Source organism: Camellia sinensis, chromosome 6 (assembly GCF_055761805.1).
Source record: "Camellia sinensis isolate YWXY chromosome 6, ASM5576180v1, whole genome shotgun sequence".
Classification (NCBI taxonomy): domain Eukaryota; kingdom Viridiplantae; phylum Streptophyta; class Magnoliopsida; order Ericales; family Theaceae; genus Camellia; species Camellia sinensis.
In genome coordinates this window covers 136,579,088-136,596,538 of record NC_138966.1, presented here as the reverse complement: position 1 = coordinate 136,596,538, position 17,451 = coordinate 136,579,088, and the positions used below count along the sequence as shown (strand labels likewise).

The 17,451-nt window shown below is 39.3% G+C and overlaps 1 protein-coding gene across 2 annotated transcripts; it reads right to left on the bottom strand.

Moving 5' to 3' along the window:
• Positions 1-41: 41 nt before the first annotated feature.
• Positions 42-7,946, bottom strand: LOC114318215 (putative serine/threonine-protein kinase At1g09600). Of its 2 annotated transcripts, none has more exons than XM_028265074.2 (8): positions 7,146-7,946; positions 6,317-6,601; positions 5,347-5,664; positions 4,182-4,409; positions 3,518-3,618; positions 2,092-2,194; positions 1,700-2,008; positions 42-673 (listed from the first exon to the last, which is right to left on the bottom strand). In XM_028265074.2, exons 1-8 carry the CDS (start codon positions 7,644-7,646, stop codon positions 509-511), a joined length of 2,010 nt encoding a protein of 669 aa, XP_028120875.2. In that variant the 5' UTR covers positions 7,647-7,946; the 3' UTR covers positions 42-508. The 2 variants fall into 2 exon arrangements, with proteins under 2 accessions (XP_028120875.2, XP_028120876.2); XM_028265075.2 differs by having other exon boundaries at positions 2,104-2,194.
• Between the last annotated feature and the right edge of the window lie 9,505 nt (positions 7,947-17,451).

The window sequence follows — 17,451 nt, the reverse complement described above, 5'->3', positions numbered from 1 at the left end:
TCCCATTTCGAAATTGATTTTACTAACATTCCCTCCATCAATCATCAAACTACAGATACATTCTATATCTCATTTTCATAACTGTTTATACTAACTCCATCAATATAAATAACAACAAATAAACACGGAGTTTACAATTTTCAGTTAGAATAAGTTAGGAAGAAAAATGGATTTACATCGTATGCAAATGTATGTGCAATGATTAGGAATAAAGCAACCCTTTAGCTATACAACGCGGATTTGCAACCCCTAAAAACAAAAGTCCAGCAGCTCAGAACCACGGAAGATAACTCTGCCATGATTGTAACTTAAGAGCAAACTGAAGGACGACGTGGCTGGGGGGGGGGGGGGGGGGGGGGGGGGGGGGGGGGGTGAATGAACCGTACATCAAAAAAATGCGAGTTGCTTTTTGCTAGTGAGAACTGGCCAAATTCAATGTGATTCCCGTCCTAAAAGGGCCTGAGCGTGACTTCAGGCTCAGCAGCTTGAGGGATAATGTGTTGGATTGTCACAGATCATACCAATTTTTATTGGTCCTTGCCCTGTCAAGACGTGCTTTGCGGACTGCCTCTTGAATTTGTCTCTCGTGCTCCTTAAGCATGTCTTCCATGTTCCCACCAGCAGGCATCAATGGTCCGGAGTAATGGATTCTGCTTTTTCTTGGTACATAACCCTGAATCGTAAGAGAAGGCAAGTCAACTATTGTGGGGGAAAAAAAACAACACAAAAAAGAAAGAAAAAAAGAAAGTTATACAAATGTAATTTGACATTCGAAGCACCCTTAAAGATTGAGCAAGCAACAACTTCAACTTCTTTCTTAATGCCGTGTTTGGATCTTGGAATTGTCAAGGGAAATCAAATTACATATACATACACTTTCTTTTTTTGACAAATAACTATTTGTTTTCTTCTCTTTTTTCTTACACAGCAAAAAAGAGAAGAATTTAGGTTCTACTTCATTTTCTTTTACCATATTTTCCACTTGTCTTTTTCCTCCACAATCCAAGATCAAGAAAATGTATATATAACTAAAGAAAAAACAAATAGAGATTTGGGGAAAATTTTCGAAAAACCATGCCACTAACTGGGGTTAGTCCCACTAATGGAAAGTATTAAGAATGCTTAGATGGAGAGTTCAATACCAGAATATGGATTATACAGGTCAACATATGAAAATGCAAAGGAAAAGGCAAATTTTTAAACATTATCTTGATTTCCCACAAAAAAAAAAAAAAGAAAGAAAAGAAAAGAAAAGAAAAAAAGGGTTCCAAAATAGAGAATGAAATGTGTTCCAAAAAGGGAAGAAAAATAATGCAAGAAACATTTCAAGTTCAAGCCTTTTAATTGTAGGATTCGGGTTTGTGATTCAATTAATAAAGGATTTTGTTAACGTGAGCATATGTTAAGAAGCTTAACAAAAAGTGAAAATTCTGTATAAACACACGTGCAATAATTAATGTACAACATAGGGCATATATTACAAGGCCCGTTATGGTTTTAAATAACGGAATCATGATATGTATTAGTATTGATGATACAGTCATATATTGGCCATTATATCAATGAATAACGGTATCAGAAGTCCAAAATTCCGTTACTTAACAGCTAACACAATACGTAACAGCCCATATTTAAAATCATGTCCATTAATAAAAGGACACTTAAAGAAAATAGTCAATTCTTTGAGATAGAAACATACCATAGATTCTTTTCTAGACATTTCCTCCTTCTTGGAATATGTGCCAGACAAGCCCACTCCAACCTGAGGTTTGTGAGAATTCTGTCTCCTCAGATCGGACACACTTACTGATGAGCTAATTGACCTCCCCGGACCAATATGACCTTCGCCTTCCTTTGCCTTTCTTGACCATGCATGTTCGACTGTACTCGGGTGAACCGTTGAGTTCGAAAGGGAAAGTCCATTTTTTTCAAATGCACTTGGGAAACCCAACCCAACATCCTCACGGGAATTGTGCTTTGCACTGATACTTTTCGGACTTGATTGTCCCTGTAGTCTCTAAGTTAGCCATAAAGTTGCTGAAGAAAATATGAAATGTGACAAGATACAAATAAATAGTTCAAACAAAATACTTGTAAAATAACCTGTCCATCTGGTGTACGCACTTCCTTGCATTCTCTTGGACCCCTTCTTACAGATTGAAGTCCACGCCCTTTCCCAGCCTCAGCTTTTTTCCTGGGGAAAAATAAATTGAATAACAAAAACACCTGAAAAACAAAACAAAAAAACAAGCATACAAACAAGCAAACAAAGGTATGATTTAACCAAAAATATGGCTGTAATGTCCTAGACAGAGCAGGACGACAAAATATCTTCATGCAGAATTCAAACAAGAAGAAAAGTCCAGGCATGTCTTCATTATGTATCCATTTATATATAGAATCAGTATTATATATTGTATAATTTACAAACACCCCATGAGATTTTCAGAAAATACAGATTTCCTCTTAGAGTTTCAAATGGCATTACAATTTGTCCCCTTTGTTAATCAACAGTTAGGTCAACTAACACATTAACAACCCTAATGGTACCAAACCCTTTCCCTCAATCTGTCTCTTTTCCCTCGCTCACAGTCTCTGCAATGTGATAAACCCAACAAAACTAACACCAATTCCAACCCACTAAACTCTTCCACTTCACCTCCTAACAAAAATATTATCTCCTTCTATGTTCTCTTATGTGAAATAGAGGGGTGTTTTTTGTTCCATGATTCTGGTTCCAATATTGTTCTGGACATGAATTCCATCTTTGCCCCATGTGCACACACACATATTCAATTTAAGAGATTGGCAAACAAGAACAATAATAATAAACAAATAAAGATTTAAAGGATTACATATGATGCTCAAACAGCAACATCATTAGAACACAAATGCTAGCTGGACTCGTCTTGATAATTGCTTCCTGTCACAGGTAAAACACTTGCAAGTTGAGTGGTAGGGAGGAATGGAATGAGGGAAGTAGGGTGACTTTTTTGGTATGAGAGGGTAATTAGGTCGTTTTCTTTTTTCAGTCAATCATGTTAAACGACAACTTTGACAAGGGGGTATATGTAATTTTTCAAACTAAAGGACGTAATCTGTATTTTTAATAAGATTGTGATTTCCTTATAACTTTGTCAACACATGGATATGAATATTAGATCCACCATTCACTTTATTTTTTTTTTTGCATCTTATTAGGCAATATCAACTGGGTAAACAGAATTTCTGATTTGAGTTTCTAGTGTCCTAAACCAAGAAATGTCACACTAAATGTCCAATTTTTAGCCTGTATTAGTGTCAGGCTGTCAGCTCTGCTAGAACTTTCTGCTGATTTACAAGTGATACTATTCGACAAAAATCATGGAGAACTCATCAAGGCATTTCATAACGGGAAAAGAATATTAAAAAAAAAAAAGTTATTCTATGATACCGAGACATTGAATAATACAACTGATCCTTTTTATTGAGACATATACTGTTAAATGAAATTTTAATAAATTCCTTAGTAGCGTACCTTCTTGCTTCCTCGTCTTGCTGCTTTACATCAAACTCCTTGCTCGGAGGATATTTTGGTAAACTAGATGGATCGCAAGGTAACGGATTTGTCATAAAGAACTGAAATAGAGAATCCAAAACTATCTAATTAACAAATTTGCAATAAATTAATAAATGGACGCAAGTATACAGTATCCTAAGTGGGATATGTAATCAAAAGTGCATCACAATACTTTGAAACTTTAACCCAAGCAGCAAGTTAGCAGCCACAGGATTCAAGAACTATATAATGCTTGGAATACACAGAAAAGGGCTAGACACAACAACTAGTAACAAAAACATGTGAAAATTCAAAAAAAACAAAACAAAATAAAAGAAATCCAATCAATTAATAGTGATGCATAATGAAGAGAGGAGTGAAAAATAAATAATTAAAAAACATATAGGTTTCGGTTTCAAATTGGTGCAAATAGTTAAGGAATTAATAGTCACAACATATCATTGGCATGTGAGCAGCCTATAGCAATATATGCTTAATTGCAAGCTGAGAGAAGATAAATGTTAGTTGTCTATGGAACTGTAGAGTAAAAAATGAACCATACCAACTCCCTCTCTCTCTCTCTCTTCCTTTTTAAGAGAAAAAAAATTGGAAACAAGGATGCCATGTAAGTTAAATTTTTTACCTCATTATTAAGTGCCGAAGCAGCAGTACCCCGTTGCTCTGGTTCAATTGCGAGGAGGACATCAATAAGTGACAAAGCTGAAGAAGGAAAGTCCTTGAATGTCTCGGCAACACAACGCCTATAAGGATGCTGAGGTTTAAAACTAGTAGCGTGCGGCAATTTTGATTTCCTCCAGTACTCCTCAGAAGGTGAACCACAAAGCTTGAAAATTTTATGCATTTGCTCAACCTGGGAATGGTTTTGGTGTTGAAGAAAGATTTATAAATATTTACAAAACAATCAAACTAGTAAATGTCGAACAATTATGAATTAACTAATGTATTGCTTCAGTAACATTCATACACAACCAAAAGAGCTTAGATAAGAAAAAATAATCTTTGAGGATCGAATTCCAAACCTCATAGCATTAGTCCATAATACAGATAAACCATAGTTTGTCAAATCTATTGAGACAACCAATAAAAAACCATTTGAATGGACATTGTAAAAATGAGGTAGATATGGTTTAGAATTTGAGAGTGATCCCAATAAATAAACATGAAAAAGTATGGAGGTTGGTAAGAAGAGGCAAAATTAGACAAGCACTTCAGAAACATTTTTACTGGAAAAAGTTCGATATCCACCAGCAGGCGCTGAATGAATGAGGTTATAAACATTTGCAAATACAACATGACATGGTTATCAATACATGCCCCTAAGACTTTAAAATATTGGATGATTGTTGAAATCTAAACAAGTCCAAAACTATAAAATGCACCAACACTCGATACCCATATACCCAAAGCCATTTAATATGGGATATAAGCCACAGAAAGTGTAAAATTTTGGCAAAAATATACATAGTTAAGCATTACTATTCCATTTTTTAGCATATTAAATGAGGCACATTGTATCTCATATCATTTGGCAAACATTTAACCATTTCTAGTTGTAACAAACAAAATTTGGTTAATATTAGAGTATTGTATTGCAGAGAATGAACATTTTCCTTCAAAAACCATATGAAACAAAATCTAATCACTTGATTTACAAGACTCCAATCTGTTCATTTCATTGTACAAGAAGCTCCCAAGAAGAAGATGATGGATGATAAGAAAGTCCTCAATGTCAAAAAACCACAAGAAGAAGAACCAAGTACCCGAATCAAAAAATTCAAGGAAAATACCTCTGTTCTACCAGGCATGATTGGCTTCCCAGCAAACAATTCTGCGAGGATGCAACCAGTGCTCCAGAGATCAATGGCAACCCCATACTCTGTTGCACCAAGCAAAAGCTCAGGAGGCCTGTACCATAGAGTTACGACACGACTAGTTAATGGCTGCTTTTGATCAGGCTGGAAAAAGGTTGCCAGGCCAAAATCTCCGATCTTGAGAACTCCATTATTGTCAATAAGCAGATTTGAACCTTTAATGTCTCGATGCAAAATGCCACGACTGTGGCAGTGTTCAAGTCCAGACAGTAATTGTTGCATGTAGCATTTAATCTTCAAGCCCAGCACAAAAGTTCCCACATATGAAGAAGTACACAAGAATTGCAAGATAGGTAAGTACTTCTATTCAAACACTACATAAAATAAAAGGATCAAGCATCAGATCTATCTTTCACCAGCTACGACACAAGCTGTCCAGGTGAAACTAAGGTAGTGTTTGGTTCATTGGAATGGAGTGGAATGGAATGACCATTCCATCAAAATGACCATTCCCATTTTGGTTGACTTAAAATATTATGATAAATACATTGCATATGGAATCATTATTCACTATTGTAAGAGAATGATCACTCCAAATGGGAGACTAAGGAATGACTATTCCATTTCATTCCAGTGATCCAAATTCACATTATTTTTTTATGAGTGGGTTCATATTCTAATCACCAAACAATATCCTTCTCCAACAGAAGCATTCTCCCAAACAAATAAAATACAATCTGATTCATCAGATACATCTTTTTATTCTTCTCCATTTTCTATTTCAATTATTTAGATTACCTTCTCTCTTTTTTTTTTTCTTTTTTTTTTGGAAAGTAGATTATATTCTTGTTTTCCTAAGTCTTATGCGATTCCCATTTAGGATCACCTTATGCCTCATTGTCTTTGTGACAAAGACCTCATAATCAAAAAACATGAGAGGAAGTACCTGTGATTCAGTGAACTTAATCTTAGGGAATGCAGAAAGCCCGGCAAGGTCATGCTCCATGTATTCAAATACAAGGTACAAGCTGCCTGACATCCTCGAAGTGACTATACACTCCAGCTTCATTACATTTGGGTGGTCCAGTTTACGCAAAATATGGATTTCCCTAGCCATAAAACGGACACTTTCTGGATCCATATTTACAAACCGCACTTTCTTCATCGCGACAATTTTGCCTGATTTTAGGTCACGGGCCTTGTATACACTGCTATAAGTTCCTTGTCCGATCTGCATAAATATCATTTGAAAATCAATGATCAAACATTAGGAAATTTAGCCAATCCAAACTTCCACAAGTACATATTTTGACTTCAAAAGTTACTAGAACCAAAGTCATTGCACATAACCCGTATCTTAGTTAAAATTCACGAATCATTATGGTAAATGGTAATTTCTTTTCTCATAAATCCTTACTAAAGTTCTAACACTTGCAAAGTTCCACTACAAATTGCCTCCCTTTCCTTTATTCATACCCCACCAGAAATTTACTTCAAGAATTGATCGTTTCCTATCCAAATTAGCCAGTTTTCATTCCATTGAAATCTTATATTTTATGTATCGCTTCATGCTGATATTGCCACAACTAAGGAATCAGTTCCAAACTTCAACAGAAAAAATGCATATATAATCAACTGATGCAGGTTAACCACTAAAGAAGAACCTCCCAAATCTAACCTTAAGTGGTAAACAACAAAATAATAATTTATACATATATGCAAACCAAAAAAAAAGTTGGTAAGTCATAAATTGCATAATAAGAAATAGAACTGACTTTGTTTAACTTCTCAAATGAATCTGCACTTCGAGGAAGCCAACCATGGATAGCCTCTCCAGCAACTGAAGTTAGCCAGGATGGCCATCCTGCAACAATCTGTTCTCCTTCGGCCCCATGTGGCGTGCTAATTATCCGAGTCATTGTTGCTTTTCCTCCTCCATTGACTACCTCATCCATGGTAGCTCGTCTCTGATGGTCACTTGTGGGCCTTTCAACAACTTTCGTTTTCTTCTCTTCTTCATCTTTTGTGCTCGGTACAGAGCTGATAGTGGCTTGTAACACCGGTTTTGATATTGTTTGAACAGACTCATCACAACCACCTTTAACTACCCCCACTACAATCTCCTCTTGCTTTGATGGAGGAGTCACTTGTACCGAAGGTTGGTTTAACTTTTTTTTGCCGCCTTCTTTTTCTTTCTCATTCTCATTCTCATTCTCATTCTCATTGGCGACAACATAATCGTTTACAGTAGATCCTTTTGAGCAAAGGCCACCCATCCTTAGCAATCAACTGTTTTGTCAAACAGACAAGTCCTCCAAATTTACAATACTTGAAATGCCCATTGTATTTATTTAAAATTTTGAAGAAATCCTCTATAAATTCAATGGCATTAGTTTTTGAAGAAAACGTCAACCATAATCTTCACCAAACATTGATCACCCCTTTCTGACAATACAAACCCAAAATTCAATCTAATGTCTCATACTCCAATTCCTCTCAAAAACCCAAAACTTCATAAACACCCAATTCTTCAAATAATGAAACAGAAGGACTTTTGAGGAGGAAGAGAAAGAGAACCCAAAATGCAAGAAATTCAAGAAAGAGCAAAATAGCACAATTGATTACAAGACAAAACCAGACAAAGGCCTCTTAGAAAGATTGAAGAATCAAAACCCAGACCAGAAATCCAGCATTGAAATATATATATATATATAATACTATGTATATATCCCTGTGAATTGATGCAGGAATTCTGGTCGAGGTGGGGACCTAAGCAGCGGTGATTCTGAGTTCCCACAATTTATTATTATTTTTTTTTGGTTGGGATTCAATCGATATTATTCACAGAAATTTTATTAATTTTATTTATTTTGAACATTTTAAAAATTAAAACTAAAAAAATGGGTATGAGAAATAAAACCAGAAATTGAACGAAAGAGAAGAAAATAGGGAAGGGGGGAAAAAAATAATAAGAAGAAGAAAAAGAGAAAATATGGGAATTTGGGAGGGTTTTGAAGGTAGGTTGTTGTTCATCCATTTGGGGGTGACTTGGGCAGCCCTGTAAACGCGCATGGCCGAGAGTTTTTCGGTAATATGTACATTTTGCATAGTTGCAAATTGCGTCTGTGTTATAAAACTTTATATATGAAAATCTTATTATACACACTTGAATATCATATACACTTGAATACCATATACATCATGTTATTTTTTTTAATTATTGATAATGCTGCTCGCCACAGTTGGAGCGGGTCAGACTGGTCAACGCTTCTCAAGCCGTTATCCGATTGTTAGGCCCATCGAGAAACTTGCAAAGGAGTTCAACGAGGAATGGGGAGTCCTCCGGCGAACTCTCCGACGAGCAAGTTAGAAAGGCGAAAGATGGAGATATAGAGAGAGGATGGAGATATGAAAACTTAACCTTCTCCCTGTCGTCAAAGCTTACTTATATCCTTTGTTCATCATTTCCTTGTCTACTCCGAACTGTCATATTGGCCGAAAGTCTATATTCTACATTGCCTTGTTCATGGTGACGCTATTCTGTTTCGACGTGAAGGGTTATCGTAATAAATGCTGCAGGAAAACTTATTAATGGCTGATGTGTGGTGTAATAACTCTACAAGATCTTTGTCTGCTGATTGTAGACGTCCGCGAACGAGCCGGGAGGAAATCCCGTTTTGTTCATTTGGGCTTACTACAGTTAAGGACTCAATGTCACGGTCCTGTTTCTAATCTCGCAGAGTGCAATGCCAGACCGATGAATCATCAAAGAGTCCAAATCCGGCAAATCGTTTTGAAAAACTGATTTTTAGAAAGAAATGTCAAATATGAACTGCTTTGCCAAATACAGAGTCGCCACCTAAATATTATATTTTGGAAGAATTTAGGAAACCCTGACTCATGCCTAAGGCCACGTGTCCGTCATCACCAAAGTTGCCTCTGCTCGGAAACTTGGGTACAATTGGGAAAGGTCATGCAATGAGCACCCCCGCTCGCCCGATCAAAGATCGGCCACTACTAAACATAATATCTTGTTTTTGAAAACATATGTGCTCTTATTCCGGTTTATTAGCCTAGAATTACTACGTGATGCACACAGCATACAAGTATAGACTGGATCGTCTAAGTTGGAACAAAACATCTCACGTTTGTTTTTGAAAGCGGTTTGTTACTCGCAAGTAGGCTAAAATGCGGATTTTGCCACCCTCAAGTGGGCTTAGAAAATATGGTGATTTGCCACTCTCAAGTGGGCTTAAAACTTGCAATCAATGAATTGTTCCAATTCAAATAATCCAACCTTCACCCATAGGCATTCAGGCAGTTATATCACATAAGCAGTTAGTCTCACGGTAAGCATGCTATCATGGTAGTCACTCACACACATGCAAGGATGCTAAAGCGTAAACACTTACCAAGTACTCCGAGCCAAAACAAAAACTAGTTAGTAATCAATGCATGATCCTAGTTCATGTTAAGATGGCTAATGCAACTCATGCAAAATGCAACTAAGATAGGCTCGGGTATTCTAAGATGGCATATGAGATGCTACAGATAACATGTATTCAACTTGAAATTGAAGTACAATGCAGTTAGTATGATGCGCCGAGCCCGGTGCATGCAAGACAGATGAATGGATGCAATCATGCGAGCATAAGGATGCTAATTGAAACATGCCCTAAAACTAACCATCGTAAGCTAGTAAATAAAAGGGAGAAAGAAATGGGGGTTGGAAGACATGCATCATACACACGCACACTTATTACAACAATTATGCCCTCTCGACGGAGGGTCCCAATAAATAATACAAAAATCAACTAGCTAATCTAATTAAACTAGTTATTACACAACCACAATGAATAAAAAATTATAGTTAATTATTACAAAACTCTAACTAATTTACAAATTAGCCAAGTAAACAATTAAACTATCATGCAAACTACATGAAACGGACTGCCTCAGCTTTGCCTTGAATGATAAAGGATGCATGCATGCTCGAGTCGCCTTGTCGGGAAATCCATCGCGATGCCCCAACTCGCCTTTGTTTGCAATTCATTTCAGAACACTACACAAGGCTCCAGAAGACTGAAACTCCACCCTGGGAATCTGTGGGAAGGCTGCCGACCAGCTATTGGCCTTGGAGACCACTTGCCGACCACCTTTTGTGGGAGAAACCAAAAGGGGTGGTCGGCCTGCCAGAAGAGCTGGTCGGCCGACCAGTTTTTGCCTCTGGTTTCTGGTTTTCTGCAACAAGGAGCAAAAGAGAGGCATGGCAAGATATTTTTAACATATGTGTGCACGACCACTCTCCCCATCATTGTACAAGCTCAATGGAGTGTAAGTCTCGATCCTCAGGCCACCAATCATACATCTCGATGCATGATGGCCGAGGAGCCGAATTGCACAACTTAATATAGAATGAATGCACATATGAACACATAAATGCCTAAACTCCATCATGTGTAATCAAGAGTGTCGGCGACTGGGAATTAAAGCACGTTTCATCACTTTGAGTATGAAACGTCCCTCGTTTCCCGTGTTCGGACTAACTCCTATTCCAAACACGATGCAACACACAATGCATGCACCAATGCAACTCTAGCATGCAACCTAAATGCAATGCGACTAAATGATGCAAACATGCAAGGGATGACATGCAAGGGTGTGACTAGCATACACAATGCTATGAACTAAGAATGGCATACTCAATGCACATGACGCTATATGGCATACGCAATGCACATATGAAGGCTATCAATGAGCTGATCAAGACATACACAATGCAATGGTCAATCATGCAACAACATGGACTATATGGTATATGCAATGCAAGATGGACTTAAACCAAGATGGATGGACCTCAGCCACATCCAAATCAGTGGCCAACAGGATGAAAATGAGACAACAAAAATACGTGCAAACATGCACAAATGCAAGGGACCAAACCTAAGGCACAAAGTGCAACTCCACCAAAGCATGGTCAGCATGAAATATGGCATACAATCACATATTTTTCAGCTCTGAAATGACATGCAATATGGTCCCTGTAACAAGCCCGCGAGGGTCCGAGCTGTTCCGTTCATTTGGGGGTCACTACAGCTCAGGACTCTCAAATTGTCACGGTTCTTAATCTGAACCAAAGAGTCCAAATCCGGCAAATCGTTTTGAGAAACAGATTTTTGAAAAGAAGTGCCAAACATGGACTGCTTTGCCAGATACAGAGTCGCCACCTAAATATTTTTTAGGGGGGAATTTAGGAAACCCTGACTCGGTGCCAAAGGCCACGTGTCCGTCATCACCAAAGTTGCCTCGGCTCGGGAACTTGGGTACGATTGGGGAAGGTCACTTCGTGAGCACCCCCGCTCGCCCGATCAAAGATCGGCCTCTACTAACCATGATATCTATTTTTGAAAACATTGTGTGTTCTTATTTCGGTTATTAGCCTAGATTACTATGTGATGCGCACAGCATACAAGTATAGACTGGATCGCCTGAATTGGAATAAAACATTTCATGTTTGTTTGTTTGAAAATGGTTTGATGGTGCTACTCGCAAGTAGGCTAAGACGTGGATTTGCCACCCTCAGGTGGGCTTAGAAAACATGATTTTTGCCACTATCTAGTGGGCTTAAAACACACATTTGATGATTTGTTCCAATCCAAATAACCCAACCTTCACCCACAAGCATTCAGGCAGTTATATCACATAAGCAAATAGCCTCATGGTAAGCATGCTATTCATGGCAGTCACTCACACGCATGCAAGGATGCTAAAGCATAAAGCTTACCGGGTACTCCAAGCCAAAAAAGGAAGCTAATTAGAAATCCATGCATGATCCTAATTATACAGAAATGCCTAATGCAACACATGCAAAAATGCAACTAAAATAGGCTCGGCTATTCTAAACATGGCGTATGAAATGCTACAACTATCATGTATTCAATTTTGGAATTGAAATACAAATGCAGTTAGTATGATGCGTCGAGCCTGGTGTATGCAATACAGATGAATGATGCAAATATGCTGTCATATTGTATGCTAATTTAAATATGCCCTAATCTAACCATCGTAAGCTGGTAAATAAAAGGGAAGAAAGACGTGGGGTTGGAAGACATACAACACACTCACGCACACTTATTACAGTTGTGCCCTCGCACAGAGGGTCCGAATAAATAATACAGTCCCAAATGAAAGAATAGTACAGTCCAAATATTACAGTCCGAAAAAAATACAAATTCCTACTTAATTAACAAATTAACTAAGAAAGCTGTAAAACTGGCGTGCAAGCCAGGGACTGCCTCGCTTCTGATGGATGATGCATGTCCGGGTTGTCTTGCGCGGAAATCCACCGGGATGCCCCAATTAGCCTCTGTTTAGCAGTTATTCTTGGAAAGCGTGCCAAACTCTGAAAAGTTGCTGATTCTTCATTTTGCTGTAACAGAGAACAGGAAAGGGGCATAGCAATGTATTTTCACAAATATATGCATGCCTTGATCCTCGTGCCACCAATCACGCATGCCGAGGCATGATGGCCGAGGAGTCGAAATGCACAATTCAATATAGGATGAATGCACATGAAACACAGCTAAAACCTAACTCCATCATGGATAATCCGGAGTGTCGGTGACTGGGGAATTGAGACACATTCCGTCACTTGGAGTACGAAATGCACCTCGTTTCCCGTGCTCGGGCTAACTCCTATCCCGGACACGATGCAATATGCATGACATGCATGAAATGCAACTAAGATACAATCCTAACATACACAATGCTATGAAAATGAGATGCCTCGAAATGCGTGCACACGGGCACGCAAACCGAGAAAATGACAGAATGCGATCTAAGATACAACCTAGTATGCACTATACTATAAAAATGAGATGCCTCGAAATGCGTGCACACTGGCACGCAAACCGAGAAAATGGCATATGCAATGCAAGTGACATGGAAATGTGATATGGGCTTCTACCAACATGAGAGAGCCTCAGCCACACTCACATAGGATGCCGATAGATGAAAATGAAGTGCCTCGAAATGCGTTCACACGGGCACGCAAACCGAGGCAATGGTATATGCAATGCAATGGCATGGAAATGGCATATGGAATGTGACATAGACTTATACTAACATGAGAGAGCCTCAGCCACACTCACATGAGAGGCCGATGAATGAAAATGAAGTGCCTCGAAATGCGTGCACACAGACACGCAAACCGAGGCAATGACATACGCAATGCAAATGACATGAAAATGGCATATGGAATGCAACATGGACTTATACTAACATGAGAGAGCCTCAGCCGCACTCACACAAGAGGCCGATGGATGAAAATAAAGTGCCTCGAAACGCGTGCACACGGGCACGCAAACCGAGGCAATGGCATACGCAATGTAATATGGCTAAAATGGTATGCAAATATGCTAATGGATTTTAAGCAATGAAATGTGGGGGAAAACGGCCCCGAAATGAGGCGAAAACACACCCGATGCATGGAATCTCTCCCGAAATGCAAAATTAGGCGCATGGAATGAACTACAGGTATACAAAGCATGCATAATTGGTACATGGAATGAAAAGACAGAAACAAGGCAGCCTCAAAATAAGCATTTTACCAGTACAAATCATGGCCAAACAGCAAACAAGGATAGGGCAACAATGGCATGCAAAAATGGCCCTAAACATGAGGTTATGAAGCAACTCACAGCTGCTAATTCCAAACAGGTTAGGGCCCTTCAACAACATTGAAGAGGGGCCAAAAATAAGCATATTTCCAGAACTGTAAAAACCCAAAAAACAATCATAGACAAGGCTAAGTTCTTATGCAAGAAAAAGGGCCAAAAGGTGGCCAAAGAGGCAAGTGGTATATGCAATGCCCAAACTGAAAAATTCCCTTCTACAACATTGAAGAGGGACCAAAAATAAGCATATTTCCAAAACTGTAAAAACCCAAAAACAGTATACAAACATGCTAGAAATGCAATGCAAAATGAGGCTCAAAAGTGGCTACAACACAAAGTGCGCAAAATATTCCACAAACAGCCAAAGACCCTTAATGAAACATGTTAAGAAGGTCAAAATAAGGCCATCTCTAGGCCTGTAAATCGTCCAAAAATGGAAGCATAATGGGCTGCCAAAGCATGCAAGAAAATGGCATTCAAGGAGGATATTGAAGCAAGTGCAATATGGAGGGCTCAAACAGGGTTGAGCCCTTAATGAAACAAGAAAATGAGCTTAAAAGAAGGCCATTTTCAGTTTTGGTCGGAGCTCAAATCAATAAGCATGTATGGCTTAGAAATGTTACAAAAATAAGCTCAAAAAGGGGGAAAGTGGACTTACCTTTGAAGGCTTGACTTTGGTTGCCTCTTGGCTTGAGTTTGTGGCTCCTTAGGCCTTGGAGAACACCTTCACACTTCTGGAATGGAGGATGGAAGGGTGGGGGGTGGTGGTGTAGAAGAAATGGTGGTGTTGGACTTGGAGTTTTTCAAGGAAATGAGAGAGATAGAGGATGAATTTTGCATCAAGGCTTGAAGATGATTTTCTCCAACCCCTAAAATGCATGCTTGCAGCTGGTTATATGGACAAAAAGGAGGGAGCAAAGGGAGGGAAAGAGTGGGAAAAAGGACCAAGTTCCTTTTCCCAAAAGATATTTCCCCCGGATACAGATATTTTGGGGGAAAAAAGTGCATAGCTGTAATGCACACAACTTGAGGATCATGGCCGGCCACTTTCTGGAGCTGCAGGTGGCCGGCCGGCCACCCCTCATGGCCGGCCGGCCAAGGGTCAAAAGGGTCAAGTTGAATTAGTGGCCGACCATATGATATTGGTGGCCTCCCAGGTCCCCTCATCACAACCCTGTGGTTCAAAATTGAAAACTGTAAAACATGAGAGAGAATAGGCCACTTTTAGGAGGGGTTCAAAAGGGTCAAGCAACATTAGTGGCCGACCACCAACTTTTAGGGTCCTCCCATGTGTGTACATCACAAATATGTGGTTAAAAGTTTAAGAAAATGGCCTAAGGGTGTTCAACATTAGCTCGGAAGTGAGAAAAACGGGCGTCGGAGGGCGCCGGAGGAGTAAAAAACTGGTTGTTGAAACAATTGCTGGCCTCCCACCCTTCCATGACCTTCCTAGTGATGAAACAGAGGTACCTGCCAAAAATGAACGAAAACCGATGCAAAACGAATGTTCGGGGGCCGAAACACGCAGTTCGGGGCCCCAAAAACTGCCCGTTAAACACCGAAAATGGTATTCGACCTCGAAGTGGGTTTCTCAGACCCCAGTGTCCCTCAAAAGGGAGTAAATAAGAAGCAGGCCAAAAATCAGAACAAACGGAGGTGGTTAGGCGATCCCGAACCGAGGCACACGGCCAACGGTCCCGAAAAACCGGAAACCGGACTCCGAAATGGGCAAAATGGCCTATGACCATAAAACGTAGCCCACAGCCACTGAGAGATGGTCTACGGGACCTCTCCCTCCCCTCAGGAAAAGAAACAGAGAAAACCGAGTCTGGTTCGCAAACCGAGACAAGGCACAGAAGAGGGTTCGAAAATCTGAAGGCAAGGCTCACGGCCGCGACTCTGAGACTTCTGAACAAGCACGATATGCAATATCACCAAGCGCTCAATCGGTGACGTCTAAGTCTTAAGGTCGGTCAAAAATGGGGTGTCTACAGTCCCGAATCATGCGAACACCTCACACAATACATGCTAGATGACCCAAATATTGAAACTAGTGAAGTGGATTACACTATAGGCATGCAAAGCAATACTCAAATGGCCAAACCAGCCTTAAACAGTCCCTATGCAGGCCAAAACAGTAGCAAATATGGACTAAAATGATGGCTCGCAAAGCATGGAAATGAAGCTCATGCAATAGTCCAAAAATGAGGTATTCATGCATAACTCTCAAACACATTTAAAGAGTGAAAAGTATGGGAATATGGCATACATATAAGCTCTGAAATATGATTCACAATGATGCCAAAACATAGAAACACCTCAAAATACGCGTGCAATGGGCTTCAAAACTCAAAGATAGGCAAGGGTATTAAACTACAACCATGCATAGCAAACATCATTCGACCATGAGGCCCAAAAACAGAGCTAAGGCAGTCCAAAATATGTACAAAATTAGTTTAGAACATGGCCAAAATATGCTAGAATCAAAGGCCAAAACAACATGCATTACAAGCTAGTGAAGAGGATTTACATTACAAGCATGTGAATCATTCAAGAGGCCACTAAACCAGCATAAGACAGAGGTATGACATGCCAAATAAAGCCCAAAAATCCACTGAAACATGGTCAATGTATGCAAGAATGACATGCTCCTTTGATAAGCTATGAAGAGGATTGTTCTACACATGTAAGGTGGACATCCAATATGACAAAATCAGCTCTAGACAGAGCTTATGCAGGTCTTAAAAACCATCAAAAAAGGCCTGAAACAAGGCTTGGAGGCATGCAAGTATAGGCTCCTTTGTTAGGCCAAATATGCTAGAAAATAAGACAAGGAGAGAGTGGGTCACCCCTCTCTGATTTTGGCTCTCAAAACAGCATATTACCCACTGAAAATCCGTTGGATTTCAGTGGTTAAAAGGCCAAACAAAGATCAGTACAAAGGGCTTCATGTATGGCTCAAAACAAGGCAAAACGAAGCATGCAAGGGGGTAGATGACCCCCAACAACAAAGTGACCTTAAACAAACATGAAAAGGACCTCAAAACAAGACTTTTTTCAGTTTACACCAAAGCTCAAATATGCTTGCAAGTATGGCTAAAAGATGGAGCAAAATAAAGCTTAAAAGAGGGAATAGTGTGTTACCCTTGTAGCTTCAGCAAAACCAGCAACTTCTTGGACCAAAAACTAGTTCTTTGAGACCTCTCAAGTCCCTCCAAAAACCTTAGATCAATGGTGGATGTGTGTGGCTATGAGGTGTGCTGTTAAAGGCCAAGAACAAACACCCTTTCTAAGCCTAGAATGTAGAGATATAGAGAGATATATGTGCTTTTCCTTAGACAAATTTTTTTTTCAACTTCTCTAAAAGAGAGGGAGGCCCTCTCTTATAGAGAAACAAGAGGGTTCA

Bases quoted from the DNA above. Each gene is read 5' to 3' on its own strand.
- LOC114318215 (XM_028265074.2), bottom strand. From the start codon at position 7,646: ATGGGTGGCCTTTGCTCAAAAGGATCTACTGTAAACGATTATGTTGTC. The intron at 6,602-7,145 runs GTCAGTTCTATT...ATATTTATGCAG, and splicing joins CATTTGAGAAGTTAAACAAA to ATCGGACAAGGAACTTATAG. The intron at 5,665-6,316 runs GTACTTCCTCTC...CTGGGCTTGAAG, and splicing joins TTAAGTTCACTGAATCACAG to ATTAAATGCTACATGCAACA.